At 51.4% G+C, this 17,353-nt stretch overlaps 5 protein-coding genes and 1 non-coding gene across 6 annotated transcripts; 2 read left to right on the plus strand and 4 right to left on the minus strand.

Annotated features, from left to right (window-relative positions):
* Positions 1-346: 346 nt before the first annotated feature.
* Positions 347-4,428, minus strand: BO94DRAFT_522522 (putative kinesin family protein (BimC)). Its single transcript, XM_025610185.1, has 3 exons — positions 2,134-4,428; positions 1,630-2,082; positions 347-1,574 (listed from the first exon to the last, which is right to left on the minus strand). Exons 1-3 carry the CDS (start codon positions 4,291-4,293, stop codon positions 630-632), a joined length of 3,558 nt encoding a protein of 1,185 aa, XP_025464574.1. The 5' UTR covers positions 4,294-4,428; the 3' UTR covers positions 347-629.
* A 383-nt stretch (positions 4,429-4,811) lies between these two features.
* Positions 4,812-9,835, plus strand: BO94DRAFT_498106 (isoleucine--tRNA ligase ISM1; the record flags this gene model as incomplete). The annotated part of the gene is made up of 3 exons (XM_025609340.1): positions 4,812-4,884; positions 4,929-6,396; positions 6,750-9,835. 3 exons carry the CDS (start codon positions 4,812-4,814, stop codon positions 9,766-9,768), a joined length of 4,560 nt encoding a protein of 1,519 aa, XP_025464575.1. The 3' UTR covers positions 9,769-9,835.
* Positions 9,836-10,377: 542 nt separating this feature from the next.
* Positions 10,378-11,542, plus strand: BO94DRAFT_588368 (opsin family protein; the record flags this gene model as incomplete). The annotated part of the gene is made up of 5 exons (XM_025615882.1): positions 10,378-10,523; positions 10,576-10,642; positions 10,711-11,198; positions 11,246-11,380; positions 11,461-11,542. 5 exons carry the CDS (start codon positions 10,378-10,380, stop codon positions 11,540-11,542), a joined length of 918 nt encoding a protein of 305 aa, XP_025464576.1.
* A 1,107-nt stretch (positions 11,543-12,649) lies between these two features.
* BO94DRAFT_t239 lies at positions 12,650-12,728 on the minus strand. The gene has a single exon. It is a non-coding gene; the product is annotated as a tRNA-Thr (tRNA).
* A 285-nt stretch (positions 12,729-13,013) lies between these two features.
* On the minus strand, positions 13,014-14,745 carry BO94DRAFT_548863 (uncharacterized protein; the record flags this gene model as incomplete). Its single annotated transcript, XM_025613422.1, has 3 exons — positions 13,014-13,103; positions 13,190-13,556; positions 13,631-14,745. 3 exons carry the CDS (start codon positions 14,743-14,745, stop codon positions 13,014-13,016), a joined length of 1,572 nt encoding a protein of 523 aa, XP_025464577.1.
* Positions 14,746-14,924: 179 nt separating this feature from the next.
* BO94DRAFT_537845 (cytochrome P450) lies at positions 14,925-17,052 on the minus strand. Its single transcript, XM_025612363.1, has 4 exons — positions 16,612-17,052; positions 16,518-16,552; positions 15,652-16,464; positions 14,925-15,595 (listed from the first exon to the last, which is right to left on the minus strand). Exons 1-4 carry the CDS (start codon positions 16,997-16,999, stop codon positions 15,074-15,076), a joined length of 1,758 nt encoding a protein of 585 aa, XP_025464578.1. The 5' UTR covers positions 17,000-17,052; the 3' UTR covers positions 14,925-15,073.
* Between the last annotated feature and the right edge of the window lie 301 nt (positions 17,053-17,353).

Raw genomic sequence — 17,353 nt, forward strand, 5'->3', positions numbered from 1 at the left:
TGGAAGATATGATGGACCAGTTTGCAAAGAGACTAGCGGAACTCAGACAGGTTATTGAGGCAGGGGAGCAGACGGAAGAACTCGTTGAGGACACAAGACTCCCTGAGGAAACAAACACAGAGCATGGCCCTGCGGAGAACCCCGAACAGCCGATCGAAGCCCAGACTATTGTCGGGGGTGGCGTGGGGAACGACGGACAATCTGCAGAGAAAGATGAGCTGTTAACCACAGAGTAACCCTGGGCTTGTCGCCGGGAATACGCATTGTGGCACCTATCATCCATGGGCTCTAGACCAATTAATCTACGGTCTTACAAGCGTATATATATAGCCGTGAAGAGTAAATCGTGTTATCTATCAACGACAATCAAGGTATCTATACCAGAAACAGAATTTGAAAACGCCTGAACACCAGATCGTAGGACTTTAAGATCATCCCATCAGGTAGTAAAAAGCAGACCCAGATAGTAACCATCTCATCCAGCCGACCAAGGCTCAAAAATGGTTCTAGGCAACTGTCGTTCTCCAAATATTCCGCCAATTCCCAGGGGTATCCCATAACGCCTGCCACCACCAAGCGAGCAGTGTAATATCCATGCACAGGAAAAGAAAGAGATTTTAGCGTGCGGTTTAATTGAAAGGCTGGCTTCTCAGCTTTCTAGCGCTGGAGGGAGGAACATTCTCCGGTCCCTCCATCATCCCAGCCATCTTTCGCGTAAGCATCTTCTGCGAGAGCTTGCTCTCCGTTATGGAGAGATTCGAGCAGCGTCGTTTCGCGGGAGGTTGGTTTGTGCCCTCATTGCCAGGCGTGTGACCCATGGTATTCAGAGGCGTTTCCGCAATCGCAAGAGATGACTTGCGCGCCAGGGCATGGTCCCCAGCATTAGATGCGCGCGGTTTTACGACGTTTGCATCGACTTCCCTAAGTCCCGTGTTGGAAGGAGTGACCGCGGTTTTGGGTGGTAGAGTTCCTACCTCGTCCTCGGCATCGTTGAAAACGAAGCCTTTGGATGGGGGAGATCCAGGAGAGCTGTCAAGCGCCGGAAGCTGGTCTTCACCACTGAACGGCAATGCTGAGAATTGCCTCGATGTTCTCATCCTGGTTTTCAGGGAATCATGGGCCTCTGTCCGGGGCAAATCCGACGGATAGTCGTATCTGCATTTCTTGGGAGTTGCGCCGGTAGAGGCATAGTCCTCGAATTCCCGGTTTTGGATATTGTCGCGAAGCTCTGAGAGCGGCTTCCGAACATCATCGGACAGTGGCATGGCTGACTCTTGCAGGTTGATCTGCTGCTGAATTGCTCCCTCCTGTAGTTCGCTTAAACGACCGCCAAGTTCCGTGAACTGTGTATTGACCGAAGAATACGACTGGTGGACATTGGATGCCATATTCTGCAGGCTTGAGAGGTGGGCATCGCGGTAAAGGCCATTCTGAGAACGCGCCTTGGCCACGAAATCATCTAGGTCTTCCATTTGCTTGCTCATGTTGTTCATCTGAGCATCAACAATACGGACTGTCTCCTGATGAACGGACTCAGTGGCCTTCTGAATTGAAGCATTACGTTGATCGAAGACCTAACAATATTAGCACCACACTGACGGATATGAGTATCCATAGATTGAAGCTCACCTCCCAGTCGCTTTGCATCTTGGTTCTTATCTCGTCTTTCGATGCAGTGACATCCTTTGCAAATTGCTCCGACTTGAATACCCACTCGTCGACCTGTCGATCATATTGCGCGGTTGTATGCTCGAGGAAGTCGCCTGTGGTAGAAAGATCTGTGCGCATAGTCTCCACCCTGCCTTTCAAGCGTCCGAATTGCCTTTGACGAGACTCTTCAATCAATGACTTCATCTGCGAAAGCAGGAGCTCGCGCTCGGCTTCTGCATTCGCGCTTTCTTCTTCAAGTGTCTGTGCCAAGTTGGAAGAGGCCCTGCGGTTAGCCTCTACAGCCTTGATATTAGCCCCCTGCAGCTCTAGGCGCAATCTGTTGATTTCGGCCTTTTGTCCGTTAAGATGCGCGACCATTTCCTCGAACATTGACTTGAAGTCCTTTCCGAGAGCGCTGTAAGATGAATGCAGCTATATGAGTTAGCACGACTCAAGGCTAGATGTGCGTGGTGTTCAACTTACCTGTGCGTGAAACTCGGCGAATTCGCCAATCACTTCTTTAGATATACGAGCGGCGGCAGCTGATAGACCATTTAGGCCCTCTCCAACCTTGCGCTTGACTTCCTCACGGAGATCCTTGATCTCTTCGAGGACCTCATTCATCTCATCATGAGCACCCGAGGTCTGAGCATTTGCCTCTCGCTCTGCCCTCTCAAACGAACCAGCAGACTCCAACAATTGGGTTTGGTTCGTTTCGATATTACCAAGCTCACGCGTGACAAACTCATTGATCTTGTCCGACATGGCTTCCACAAGCTCTGAGTGCTGCTCCTGAAACGCTTCCACTTTGGAGTCAATAACTGTAGTCACGTCTGATACTTCAGCAGTGGACACCTGCCACGCCTGCTTGTTGGCAGAATCGAGATCTGACTTGCGTTGTATCTTGGCGTGTAGGCCGTTAATATCTTCGACAGCAGTATCAAGAGTTGACAAAAGGCCCGCGCCAATATCGCGAAGTCTTACTTCCGTATCCTCGTGTGCTTTGCGCAACATTTCTTCCTCCTCAAGCTGTGCCCTTGTATCCTTTAGGATAATCTCGGTTTGCTCAAGGATGTCGTTTGTATTAGCAAGCGCAGCACGCGTGTCTTCGTTATTCCTCTTCAGGTCATTAAAGTTGCTAGTGAGTGTAAAAAGTTCCTGGACTTTGTGCCGTAGGCTGGACTCCATGGATTCGATCTTGGCGCGCTGCTCCTCATTTACAATTCTTCGGGATTCGCTTTCCATGGTCATTTCCTCATAGGCATCCACGCTCATATAAACACCGTTCCGGTGTCTCGTAGCGATAAGCTCTCCCTTCAACTTTTCGATTTCGGACGTAAATTCACGCAGCAGGGTCTTCTTCGGCATGGTGGAGTTAATCTGGGGCTTGTTCCGGATGTTTTTGGCTCTAAACGCATAGTCCAGGGTGGATATCGTTTCCTCCAAGTTGCTCCGCGAAGGCGATACTGTAGCGATAATGCATGTCTTAGTCCGTCCTCCTAGAGAATCCTGTAGGAGACGGGTGAGCTTGGATTCCCTGTAAGGGATATGGGCGCTCTTGTCGACCAAGGCGTTGATGACGCGACCCAGAGTCAGCAAACTCTTATTGATCAGGCCAGCTTCGGTCGCACGCTTGTTTTCAGCACCACTCCGCTGGATATTTTCACTGCCGGCCAAGTCGACCAGGTTCAACTTTCCGGAGCTAATGTATTCCTCACCGGACTCTGTGGTTCGCTTCGTCAGAACAGTGATGGTGAACACTGTATGACTCCGTGAACTCAGGTCATTGCATTTCGTCGCAGCGACTTGCCGCTTATGGCTGCCCTGTTGTAGCAGCTTGATACCAGCTGATGCCGAGTCGATGAATGTTTCCTCCATACCCTGTACAAGAGTGCTTCCATGGCCTTTTTTCGACTCGTTCTCAAAGATCTTCAGTTTCGGGTTTTCTTCGGATGAGAGCAAATCGCGGAGCTCTTCATTATATAGCTCAATGAAAGAACACTTTACAGTGCTCTCTGTTTCCTGAAGCTTGTGAAACAAGGAGTAAAGCACTCGCGGGATAATACCGGCGTTGTCCGATAGTATGCCCAGGGTATCGGTCATGTCGCCGGACATTGTGTATGTCTTTCCGGTTCCCGTTTGTCCGTAAGCGAAGATTGTGCAGTTGTAACCAGCAAGCATTTCGTTGACAATCGGTAGAACCACATCTTCGTAAACTGTGACTTGATCGGCAGCTGCTGAAAAGACCTTGTCGAATGTGTATGCCTTGTTTGCCAAAGCATTCGGGCCCATTGACAACTCAACAGCCTTTCCTTTTACACCCTCGGGCGTTGATACCACGACTCCGCTTTTCTCTTTGATCTCTCTGTCATTGCGGCCTCGACATCTTACCACAACATGGATGCTGGTGTCTTCGTTGATCTCACGCTCGAAGTCTCTTTCTTTGCGCTTCGCAATAATACTCGATGGTTCGGTCGGGGATTTCAATGAGCGCGAACCGCTGGAAGAAGGCGTCTTGGATGTAATTGCTGGAGAGCTTGCTCTGACCGAAGCCGCAGTCGAACCAGCCCGTCTTGTCGGTTGGCGCGTAGTCGCAGTACGTCTTGTTGGCAGCCCAGAGGCAGGCCGTTGTGGGCCGGCCATAACGGACTATACAATAAGAACCAGTATCGAAATATGAGATCGCAATGAGGCAGTAATAGTTAATGCCGCGAGCTTGCAAACTACGCAGACAGCATAAGGCGATATTGTGGGTGGCGGTTGTCGGGGTTGTCGGGGTTGTCGTCTTAAGGAGGTCAGTTATTTATTGATGTTGTTGCGGGAATCTCAAAACGGAAAACGTAAACAAAGCCGTCACACCGCCCACGTGCCGCCCACCCCCGGTCATGCCCCCCTCTCACATGATCCCATGCGTTCATCGCCTCGCCTGTCCCCCGCCTCTCTCCTCCTGACTATCCGGCGACTCCTCTTCCTTTGGACTCTTTTGTGATCCAGAGCATCGAGCTTTCTTCTAGTCGGAGCCCTGCACAATTGTAAATCTGGCCCCAGTGGCAGTGCCCTGCACATCCGACCTCTACCCCTTGACATATATACGTACCACCTACTAACGCACCCGGCCCCTCATATCCCCGCCCCAGGATGAGCATCGGCAGCAATTCATCATGAGTTCCTCCAAACCTTCACCGCAGGCTCAGATCTTCCCGGGGAAAGGACTGGGATTTATAAGCATGTTGAGTCATTACCGTCCGTTTCGGACATGGCTAATCGGTGTCGCATAGCTCTCGGAGCCTCCCTTCACAATGTCCTAAGCCGCGTCAAGGCCCATCCCCAGATATACCCCGCTATTGATATTGCCTATTCCTCCTCGGAGCCCCTTCACAAACCGGTAACTTTGCAACTTCCATCAAGCGGTCTGCGTCTGCGGTTCGACGGACCCGACCAGCGGCTTCGTTTAATCGAAGTCCTGGACTTTTCCAAGATTACACTTGTTTATAAGAATCAGGAGGTGCTGAAAGGCGCAAAGCCGCAGGAGCAGTCTGTGGCACAGCAGGGTCCTAACTTTCGCCATGTCTACAACCGTCTCTTCGGGCCTTCCTATCCTGGGGAGTATATTCCTCCCGATAGTCCTCAATCACCGTATGGCACGTATGTGCTATCGTATCCTGGAGTCGCATTCTCTTTTCCGCTCCAGAACTCAGCATGGTCCGATCAATGTGACTTTGTAGCATTGCTTTCCTCTTCGGCAGCCTTACCGGCAACGTCTATGGCCATTTTCCAAGGCCCCTCGTGGCCTGAATCTCGAAACAAACTGTTTACCCAGCAGCCGCAGTTTCCACGCTCGCCCGCTTTGGCAAGTAAGAGCAGGGAATCGGTCTCGGACGAGATTGAAGAGTTTCTCGTCTTTGGCGCCGGCAAGATCGAAGTAGTCCGAAGGTCGACTCCATCTGCACAGATCATGCTGTCTGAAACCTCTCCGCAGGACCTAGTCGCGGAGTTCGGGCCGCCGGATGCCATCTACCGTAAACATGATCGGAGAATAGCTATCCATCGCGCCGCCGGTCGTAGCGGTGGAGAGGACCCTCTTCACATGGGTCCATCTCCAGGGAGAGGGATAAATGTTACTGACATCGACCAATCTTCAACTAACAGTGTTACTGATGACTCAGACGACGAACTCTTCCAGCCAAGCGCATTGGATCCTTCGTCGCTACCAACCGAGTGCTTTTTCAACTACTTCCACCACGGTTTTGATGCGTTCATCTCCTATCCGACCATGCCTGGCCCTGCCTTCCCGGGGTCCGATCAGAAAGATCCTACCCCACCTTCACCTTCTTCGCAGCTAGTGGTCACCAAAATCATTTTACATGGAAACGTGCCGGGGTCGTATCCTTTCAATCGTCACCGCCGCAGCCGATGGAAAATGATATTCAATCCACCTGATGATATTGTTACCTCGGAGACTCGCTACGAAGAGGTTTCAGAGCGCCTCAGGTCAGTTTGGAAGGGGTCTTATGCGAGCGCGGCGGAAGAGCGGGCTCTGCAACGGCCCATGGTTTTGAACCGAGGGTGGGGTGACAGCCCAGAGAGCAGCGTCGAGTTCCTCGGCGGATGGGAAGAGAGCACGGGCAAAGGACAAAGAACGGGCCACGACGCCCATGACGGCGGACTGGGTAACACGGAGCTTTTCGGATTCCCCGGCCTGTTGTTCGAAGTGATGAAGAATGGGGCGGTAAGCTGCTTGACTGTGTATTGACAGCGATCTTTCTAGCAAGGGTGAGCCGGAGTTTCGGGTTCTGCATATTTGGGCAAGGCATCAGTATCATCATTGACGCAATATTGCATGTTTCGATAGAAGTATTGTATTAATCACAAGTCGGGGACGCATTTCGGGTTTGCGCGGTGTATTTAATTTGATGGTGATATCGAATGACAGTCTTGCTACAGTGGATGTTGTTTTAATTGGCCACTTGGGTAGATTACCGTAATACCGATACCCACCTCTCCCGGCGCATCGGAGTTGAGATTCTTGAGACCTCCGCTTCTCAACCCAAGTCAAGCTCACTCAATTGACCACTCTCAGCAGGTGGGATATGATCCAGCGGTAGTATGCCGGACCTGCCACTGAAGCTCGCTCGGTCCTGGTCGTCGACGCTCAAGCTCCCCAAATCGACGTTTCCCGCACGCGTGACGCCGGCCGATCAGACAAAATACTTGCAGCGATGCACCGACGACCTTTACGCCTGGCAACAACGTCAGAGACCGGCCAGCCGGCCATTTGTCTTGCATGATGGACCACCATACGCAAACGGAGAACTTCACATTGGACATGCTCTCAACAAAATTCTAAAGGACATCGTCTGTCGCGTGCAACTGGGCTTGGGAAAGAGGGTACGATACGTGCCGGGATGGGATTGTCATGGCCTGCCAATTGAGCTCAAGGCTCTCGAGGCGCAAAAGGAACTACACCAGGAAAATGGACCTGTTAGCGCAGCTTTGATACGGAAGGCTGCACGGAAACTGGCAGAGCGGACAGCCAAGGCGCAGATGAAGGGGTTCCGGAGCTTTGCGGTCATGGCTGATTGGGAAAATCATTGGAAAACACTGGACAAGGCTTTCGAAAAGAGACAACTTGGTGTCTTTCGTGAAATGGTCGATAAAGGATTAATCTATCGGAGGTTCAAACCGGTCTACTGGTCACCGTCCACCGGCACCGCGCTGGCGGAGGCAGAGCTAGAGTACAAGGAAGATCATGTTTCAACCGCCGCCTTAGTGAAATACCCTCTTGCTAGCATCCCGGAACATCTGGCACAAGATCCTTTGCTCAAGGATAAGGAAATCAACGCTGTTATCTGGACCACTACCCCCTGGACTCTCCCGGCAAACGCAGCCATCTCAGTTCATCCATCTTTGGAATACGCGATCGTCGACTCGGATACGCAGGGCTATCTTCTCATTGCGCAATCTCGACTGGAGTATCTTGAGGCTATTCTGAAGGAGGATCTGTCGGTCATTGTACCGGCTATTCCTGGCTCGAAGCTGGCTGATCAAACCAAGTACCGACCCCTGTTCAAGGGACCTGATGCGGAGCCACAGCCCATCATTGCTGCGGATTTTGTCACTGCTGATTCTGGATCAGGTCTTGTTCATTGCGCTCCAGGCCATGGTATGGAGGACTACGAGGCTTGTCTATCTCGAGGGATTCCCGCCTTCGCTCCTGTGGACGATCACGGCAGATTCACCGACAAAGCCATGCCTAGTGACCCGAAGAGACTAAGTGGAAAGAGCGTCTTGGATGATGGAAATGCCGCAGTTCTCGAGTACGTCGAATCGCAAGGTCAACTGATAACAAAGCACCGGTACGAGCACAAGTATCCCTACGACTGGAGGTCCAAGCTTCCCATTATCATCCGAGCTACGGAGCAGTGGTTCGCCGACGTGGCCGATATCCGTAGCAGCGCCATGGCTGCGCTAGAAGATGTCAACTTTGTACCGGCCACTGGGAGACAAAGACTGGAGAACTTCGTCAAGAACCGTAGTGAATGGTGTATCTCGCGCCAACGCGCCTGGGGTGTGCCTATCCCTGCGCTTTACCACCGCGGCACAGGCGATGCTTTGCTTACGAAGGACAGTGTGTCACATATCATGAGTGTAATCGAGGAGCGCGGCATTGACGCATGGTGGACTGATGAGGCCAACGACCAGGCTTGGATCCCGTCATCTCTGCGAGATGCATCGGGCCCTGGTTACAGACGAGGAACCGACACCATGGATGTATGGTTTGACAGCGGCACCAGCTGGACTGAGATTGACATCCCTTACCGTGACGGTGGTTATCCTGCCGACGTCTACCTTGAGGGCACAGATCAACACCGTGGATGGTTCCAGTCTGGACTTCTCACCTTTGTCTCCCACCAGCTCGCTTCCGGACAGACCACTTCCCCTCGCGCGCCGTTCAAAAACCTTATCACTCATGGTTTCACTCTGGATGAAGAAGGTCGCAAGATGAGCAAGTCGATCGGAAACGTGATGCACCCACAGTCGATCATGGATGGAACCCTCCTACCCCCCCTCAAGCCAAGAAAGGGTAAGGGAAAGAAGCAGGCCGAAAACCAGGCACCAGTCTACGATGCGCTCGGTCCGGACGCTCTCCGGATGTGGGTTGCAAGCAGTGACTACACGCGGGATGTTGTGATTGGGAAACAAGTACTTCAGACCGTCAACACCAGCCTGCACAAGTACCGTGTGACCTTCAAGCTGTTGCTAGGTGCTTTGTCAGACTTCCAGCCACAGGATCATCTTCCATATGATCAGCTCCAGCAAGTTGACCGTATCGCACTGAAGCATCTGTCTGAGACGGTCTTGACCTGCCAGAAGGCGTGCGAGAATTTCGAGTTCTACAAGGCCGTGAATGCGATCAACCGCTGGGCCAACCTCGAGTTCTCTGCATTCTACATGGAGGCCATCAAGGATCGGCTCTACACATATGCTGAGAACAGCACCAGTAGACGTGCTGCACAGACGACGTTGTTCCATATTTACCACCACCTTCAAGAGGTGTTGGCTCCGATCACCCCAATGATTGTGGAAGAGACGTGGGAGCACACCCCTGAGGCCATCAAAGCGCATTGCGAACATCCTCTGAGACGAATCGCTTCTGCGCCAGCCTCCGAATGGCAGGATCAAGGTCTGGAAGCGGACTACCAGGATATTGTAGCAGTCAACTCGGTTGTCAAGACCATCCAGGAAAAGGCCCGGGGTCAGAAGCAGATGGGCTCTTCCCTGCAGTCATTTGTCCACATCGTTCTTCCGGAGGGTGCTACGCCTGACTCGGTCTTCCAGCGCAACCTCTCCGAGCTCCCTGATGTATTTGTTGTCTCGTCGGTCAGCCTCGGGGCGCACGAGAAGTCGATCCCGGAAAACATCAGCACCGCGGAGTGGCAGTACAGCGAGGAGTACGAGCTTCCGAACGGAGGGAAAGGCACTGTACATGTGTATACCCCGCAGGCGGGCAAGTGTCCGCGCTGCTGGCGGTATGTTGTGCCCGAGCCAGAGGCCACGGAAGAGAAGGTGTGTGGTCGCTGCGAGGAGGTTGTGCAGGAGCTGGATGCTTCGGCCTGAGTGGACTAGGTTCTTGGTCGCATGTTTTGCATGTATATTATAATAATAGGAACTGTTAATGACAGGTCGTGTACTATTACTGTCAAGCTGGCCGCTTCCTACATAAAGTGACTAGTGGTGACTTGTGGACTGATTAGGGATGGCGTCATTCCGCGGCAACCTCCGGAGTTTCACTCGCGACCAGCGGCGAGCCTGCGACCCTCTCGTATCATGCAACTTCCTCCGGGCCTCTGCTTCAGTCCAGCCAGGGTGCCCCCCCGAGTACCAGAGGACATTGGCCGGCACCGATTCCTACAGGTTACACCATTCCCCTCAATGCTGCGGCCGCATCCGCCATGATTGGCTCTCTTCCGAACCCGAATCTCAATGACGACAACGTCGAGGTCAGCATGACGACGGTCGCTGCTTGCTGTGAATCCCGACATTTTTCAGTCATTCCCAGACTCTCTGCTAAATGGGTGATGGCTAGGCGGCACCTCTGCATTCCCAGCCCCAGTTAAATACTCCAGTCGATCCCCGTTATATGCACATTTCCCCCGCAAGATTTCTCTACATCGAACAGTCTCTGCAACATCTTGAGTGTCGATAAGCCTGTCAAAAGCCATCAAAATGATCGAGTCCTTTGTCAGGGAGACTCAGTCTTTCCCTTGGCCTGAGCCCACTCCGACCTCGTCGGTGGCTCCAATTCCCACCGTCGTCCCCGGGAGTGATCCCATCTTCCAGATGCTCCATGACACCGGGAAACGGACCCTATGGTAGTCTTCCTCTTCTCTTGTGATCGAAAAGCGGCTAACTTTTGTCGAGCAGGGTGGTTACTGTGCTTATGGGTCTCTCCTCTCTCGTGTTCTACGTTCTAGGTGCTCGAGTGCCCCTTGTAAGTCCAACACAGCCCCAGCAATATCCAAGGCAGGCAAGACAGGCAACTAACCAGATTCCGTTCAGAGCAAACGCGTATTCCATGTCCTTGTCTCCCTAGCCAGTACAATCTCCTTTATCGTCTACCTCGCCCTCGCAACAGGGGAAGGCATGGACTGGAAGCTCGACGTCGTCAAAGAGCACAACAAGCACGTCCCTAACACCACACAAGACTACTACCGCCAGATCCTCTGGCTCCGCTATATCCTCTGGTTCCTGACCGAGCCATTGGGTCTCATCAGCCTGTCCCTGCTCTCCGGTCTTCCGGGCGCACACTTGCTCATCGCCATCGCAGCAGACTATGTGATGCTCGGCTCCGGCATTCTGGGCACCTATGCCGGCCATACCTCGCGCAGATGGGTCTGGTTTACCATTAGCGCGATCGGGTACCTGACGACAGTGTACCACATCAGTGTCCATGGTAGTAGGGCGGCAAGCAACAAGGATGTCCAGACGAAGCGGTTCTTTGGAACCCTTTCGGGCGTGATGTTGTTTGTCAAGGTTTTGTACCCTGTGTAAGTTCGCATCCTCCAGGCCTTAAGAGACGAACTAACTGAAATAGGGCCCTCGCTGCCGGAGCTCTTGCTCTGAAGATAAACGTTGATGTAGAGACTATTCTGTTCGCCATCTACGATATCTTCTCCCAGGGTATCCTCGGATACTGGCTGATTCTTGCGCATGATGGCGCTCCCGGAATGTATGTACAGATTCAACTGCACTGGATCGTGGAACCTGCACATTCTAATTGCTAAGACTGGATGCTAACTGTCATATCAGCACCCTCAATGTTGACGGCTTCTGGTCCCATGGACTGGGCAACGAAGGCGCCATTCGCATCAGCGAAGAGGATGGAGCGTAAACCACAAGCCATGCCCGGACCACCAGGTACATCGAGATGTACACGGGGTGAACCATCAATTTGACCTTATCCTGGTCTGGACATGGAGGTTTACTGACCCACACTGTCGCTACCGTGTCAACACCTTCCTTCCGCCAACTTCCAACTTCCAACTCACCTCCGCTCTTTAATCATGACATGACATGACCTGACACTTCTAGCATCATCAACAGCCAGTATGACACTAATATGAACCCTGAATACCACGCACTTGAAAAAAATGTTACGCAAGCGGACGGTGCATTTGCCTGGACGGGTGTAATAATGAAGCTCTACTTCCTGAACGATCGTTGCATGTCTTGATTCTGCACATCCTGTATAGCTTGTTTGGGCGTTCTGAGGTAATAATCTGCTTGAGGTCTTGTGTACGGTGTTGTTCGAAGAAGAATTATTATCGTAGTAACAATATCAGATTGTGACTGAATGAATGCTGCACTACCATGATAACCTACTAGAGCAATCTGCGTAACCCAGTCCGGTTTGATATCCTTGAAAGAAGAAGCGCCACAACAGTTTCACCATGTAGTACAGCCTTATTGACTCACCGTCAAGTGATCAATCAATAAACAATCTACCCTTGTTCAACGGGATATGCACATGAGCAATACTAGTACTGGAAATGGGCAGGCGCCTAGTTGACCTTTATTATTTCCTGTTTAGGTAAGGGAAAGTAGTCAATATTAATTCTATTCGTTGCCAAGATATTTCACAGCATCGAACTAGTATCTAGCAATTATATACTAGGTACGTCGTAGTCTATCCATGTAATTATCATAATCATGGGTCGAGAACTCTCTAGTCGTAGTCCTGGTACCTCATTCCCTCTTCTCCCAATTCAGTGCCTACTACCGGGTGCCAGGGATAGTACATACATAGTCAATATATTTATTCCCAACGTGGAAAAAACACCCTTGTGCAATCAAGTCCCAATCCGCCCCAACTACCTCAAAAAAAGTCAATGGATGGAAAAGAATTGAAGAAGCAACCAACCAATTGAGCTACAGAAATGAAACGGGTAAATAAAGTGAAGAGGCAAAGAAAAAATATGAAACAAAAGAAGAAGACGTCTGCACCGGATGGGGATTGAACCCACGACCTTCGCATTGCCAAATACGAGTGCGACGCTCTACCACTGAGCCACCGGTGCTGACTTAGTAAGCCGAGTGGCAAATTGTTGTTTTGAGGAAACTGGTATGACTATTATGTTTATTATTATGAGATTAAGCTAAATTAGAGGTACTGAGTTGATTACATAGAAGGTACAGGATTTTGTATAAGATAGGAAAGAAAGACATTGCTCAGACCTTGTTGGGATTCGTATTCCGGATAGAGTTGACAGGAGTTTCTGGCTGGGATTGCGAAGATCCATGGTTCAAGAGGTGTCATGTCATGTCATGTCATGTTGGAACATAGGTAGGAAAAGATCATCAGGTCATTCATCCATGTCGCATCGTAAATCATTTCTCATCAGGTTATTGAAGTGAGGATCGATACTATACCGCACCCTTGGAATCAAACTATCCTGCAGTGTTAGTACACATGGATATCCAGAATAGCGAGAGAAAACCTACCCAGCGATTCCGGTCCGGTATACTTCTTCTCACTCACTTTCTTCCCGCCCTTCAACTCAATAACCTTCAACTCGGAGAGCAAATCGACCTGTCTCGCCACGACTGCTTTCTCCGGTACCTGGTGCGGAAAAACCACCTTCACCTTCTTCATCGGTTGGCACAGCCAGAAGCCTGCGTCCACGCAGTAATCCTTGAAGTTAATGCACTTGAGGCGCTTCGCGTCAAACCAATGCAGGAACGGATCAGCGTCAACCACGAAACCGAAGAGAACCAAGGTGCGAATAGCCAGTTTCTGGCGCGTACGACCCATCGCCATGGCGCAGACTTTGGCCTTTTCGATGACCATTTTGTCGTGGTATTCTGCTTGGCCGAGCTTGCGGTCGAGGGCGCCACTGCCGTCGCCGCTGATGTCATCTTGCGTTAGGGGCTGTATAGACTATGGGAAAGTGCATGTGATGGAATTGGGAAGGTCACTTACTAGTAGACTGGTTCAGCGTAATGGGCCGGATTGAGCTTCCAGCCTCCCTTCATATAGGGCCAGTCGCCGGTCCGGTCCTTGCGGATACAGGGAGGCAGTGCCATGCCGAGTTCCAGCTCGTCGAGGTTGGGGTTGAGCCAGGCGGCCTGCCAGATGTACTTCTGGTACGACTGCATCATGCCGGTGATCTTGAGGCTACGGAGGTTGCGGAAATGGCTGATGGGAGACATTTGTTCGACATCAAGAATCACGGGCTTCGGCTTGGTTTTCTTGCCACTGGATTCCTCGCTGTTGGTGTTCTTGTCCGTTTCGTCTAGGTCTTGAGGCCAGAATACGTCGATACCCAGCAAGCGACGGTCATCAGCAAGACGCGGCCAGGTCTCGCTGCCACGAAACTCCATAAGCGGCTTCTCTGGGGTAGCCTCGTCTGCAGGGATGAGCTGGATGGGTTCCGACTCGGTCTCAATTTCGGAATCGAGGCTGATGATGCAGGCCATTTTGCTCAATGCGGAGCGGATGAGCGAGCTGGAACGGCTGGATGAGACACTGGCGCCAGAAGCGAGGGGCTGGGAGCGATCTCGCGATTGTGATCGAGGACGTCTGGAGAGCTCGACAACACGGGCAGTGGCCAGTGGGGCACCAGTGAATATGTCGCTCATGCTGAACCGACGACGTTGGGGTCTCTCTGTGACGGGGTCATCGCTGTCGGCAGCGGGGACGTGGGTATTCTGTTCATGTTCTAGGTTGAATGGAAATCGTTCGTGCAGGGGTTTATTTTCCTCATCTTCTTCCTCCTCTAAGAGGATGATTAGATTTTGGATATGGACAAAGATGGGGATTATTGTGAGGAAGAAGCACAAGAGGGGTTCACTGACCGGCTTCAATGCTGTCATGGATAGGCTGGTTATATGCTTCAGCGTCTTTCCAGAACTCCTCACCAAGCAGGGAAGCTTTCCAATGATTTGAATATTCTTCCATCTTGAGTTCCTGCTGGTGCACGCCGACGAAAGAGCTGGGAGAGAAATATTCTCAGATGAACGGATTGTTGCAGCGCCGAGAGTTGCCTGTGAGAGACCCAGGGGAGGGGGGAAGACTAAGAGAAAGAAGAAAGCCATGGAGGCAAGTGGATAAACACATATTGACAAAGCCGGGAAACCATTCACCGCTGCTAAGCAGGAAGCGGTTATGTCTGTGTCAAGGTGTGAAAAGGTGCTGTCTTTATTTTTCGCTAAACAAGGGCGTCACACAAACACAGCGGGATGAACAAAGCACTCATAGAACCAAGACTTTCATATTGCTCTTAGCTTGAAGAGATTCTATTATCTGTTGTTACATGTGCTTTGTATTATATACTGTCCTTGCTATGTCCCTAGATGCTTTGGTATTCAATTTCCCTGTGCTTTGCCAGCCATCCCACCATGTGTATACAACATTTCCGGAAAATTATCTCTTACGAAAAAGCAAGGGCACATTCTCCCTCATTGCCAGGGTTATTATCGTAGTACTTCCTGCCAACACACGTTCTGCATCTTGTCGGCCCTTTTCACTGGTGTCGACCAGCTCGATCCGGTATTCGCGCAAAAGCGCCGTAAGCGCGGCGACAAATTCGACTTGCGTGAATTTCTTGCCCAAGCAAGCGCGGAACCCATCGCTGAACGGGATGAATGCGCCTCGGACCGGTTTATGGATGGTATCGTATTCCAAGCCGGGGCCAGAAAGGCCTGGTAGAGCGGCATTTTGAGCCAGGAAGCTGTCTTCGTTGCGCGCGTCCCATCTCTGGGGTTGAAAAACCCTGACGTCGCTTCCCCAATACTCTTCAGAATAGTGAAGGCAGCCCATGTTCAGATTGAGATTGACATGGGGCTCCAAAACATAATCCTTGCCGTCGTAGTGGATGGTACTCGGGGAGTCACCCGTCCATTTAGGCACAGAAATAACTGGGGGGTAGAGACGCATTGTCTCGAGCTGAGTCCCAGTTAGAAAGGCAGCTCAACAGACACAGAGAGGGGAACGCCACGTACCATCATGCATAGAGGAGTAACGAGCTTGGGGAACACGCTATCATAGTCCCAGTTTCCGATTTTTGACGGCTCGTCCTTGGTTGCGTCCGATATGCCGCCGTATACCCAATCCTGCACATCTTGATGGAGGGCCAGAAGCACAAGCGCAAACCTCAATGTGGTTGCCGTTGTTTCATGCCCTGCAATGGTGAATATATGTATGTTGCTGATGACCTCTCGGTCGGACAGACCCCCATCCTTGGTATGCCCGGGCCTTCTGGAGAAAAGCATTCCCTCTATAAGATTTGAGGCGGTTTCGATATCGCTCAATCCGGCTTCTTTTGTACTGATCAACCTCTGTAGAAAGTTGTCCAAGTCCCGATGGGCCGCAAAGTCCTGCTTGAAAAACGGAACCAACACTCTCGGAACCCACTTAGGCAGTATATTGTTGGCCAATACCATGTTGACGATGTTCAGATTCATATAAGCCACAACTGACCGGAAAGTGAAATCGAATCCTGCCGGCGGCGTGGAACTGTCCTTGAAGATGTCCTCTGGGTTCTTACGTGAGTCCACTTGTATGGGCTTGAAGGGCATTGGCACTCCAAACCCTGCACCAGACAGCACGTTTAAAGTCAGTTTATGAATATCGTCTCTGGTGTTCTGAACCGTGAATCCCGGTCCTTGGGAAGTATCTACAGGAGATGCTCCTGCCCATTGCTCGACCATTTCCCGCGTCTGCTCGATGGACTCTTTCCAAACCAGGGCGTTGTTCTTCTCATTAAAGGTAGTTGCCGTGTGCCGGCGGTGGTGTGTCCACTCTTTGTCCTCACACTAGTCTGATCAGTTCAAAACTACTCTTCAACTATAGACAGGCTTGTGCTCACTGTGACAACGTTGGGTCCATACATGTCCAATATTCCTGCGACGGCATAAGCGCCTAACCAGATGACCAATGGAAAAGATTTGGCAACGACTTACGATATAGAAAGACTGGCTTGGGGAAGTCCTGGCGCGCGTTGACTATTTGACAGACCACCGACGCATCCGCGACGCTGACTGTAACACCTTTCGGGCTAACAAGCATGTAGACCTTCCCATACCTCTTCACCTGGCGATCCTTGATCAACCAGCGGTAAGAGCCCAGGTGGTCGTAGAGGACATCGCCCATCCATTGGGGAAGGCAGTTTTCGACGAAGTACGGGAGCAGTGGGCCGAAAATCGCAGTGGATAGGATGCTGACGCTGTACGGGGCCACAACATAGGGAAGCTTGGAGCGCTGTGCGATCCGAATGTGCTTGGCAAGCCGCCAGATATAGTCAAAGACAAACAGGCCTACAAGGCCTAAGATAAGTGTGTATGCGATCATCGTGCTAATGAGCACTTGAAGACACATCACATTACGAGAATGTAAGTCCTACCGTAGGGAGGGGGTGAGATGGAGTTTAAAATGCCCGACTGGTTACGTCTTACCCCATCGGATCATCGTTTTCCCTACTGAAGGATGCAAGGCTGTCAGGCATGCCTTTCTGCGGTGGTAAAGTTTGGTCCTCAACCCGTGATACCGTCCCGGCTCTGGATGGTCTCAAAAACAGGGCACATGTACCATGTTGTCCACGGTATACGCAGGACAATACGGAGAACGGTAACTTGACTCGATAAGTCTTCGTAGCATGTGGGTTAGTAACGCTGCTTCTTGAATCAGTGATACTACCTACCTCTA

The sequence above is a fragment of the Aspergillus sclerotioniger genome (genome assembly GCF_003184525.1).
Source record: "Aspergillus sclerotioniger CBS 115572 chromosome Unknown BO94scaffold_25, whole genome shotgun sequence".
In the NCBI taxonomy this organism is placed as follows: Eukaryota; Fungi; Ascomycota; class Eurotiomycetes; order Eurotiales; family Aspergillaceae; genus Aspergillus; species Aspergillus sclerotioniger.

Bases quoted from the DNA above. Each gene is read 5' to 3' on its own strand.
- BO94DRAFT_522522 (XM_025610185.1), bottom strand. From the start codon at position 4,293: ATGGCCGGCCCACAACGGCCTGCCTCTGGGCTGCCAACAAGACGTACT. The intron at 2,083-2,133 runs GTAAGTTGAACA...TAACTCATATAG, and splicing joins TCGCCGAGTTTCACGCACAG to CTGCATTCATCTTACAGCGC. The intron at 1,575-1,629 runs GTGAGCTTCAAT...TAATATTGTTAG, and splicing joins AGATGCAAAGCGACTGGGAG to GTCTTCGATCAACGTAATGC.
- BO94DRAFT_537845 (XM_025612363.1), bottom strand. From the start codon at position 16,999: ATGATCGCATACACACTTATCTTAGGCCTTGTAGGCCTGTTTGTCTTT. The intron at 16,465-16,517 runs GTGAGCACAAGC...TGATCAGACTAG, and splicing joins ATGGACCCAACGTTGTCACA to TGTGAGGACAAAGAGTGGAC. The intron at 15,596-15,651 runs GTACGTGGCGTT...ACTGGGACTCAG, and splicing joins TTACTCCTCTATGCATGATG to CTCGAGACAATGCGTCTCTA.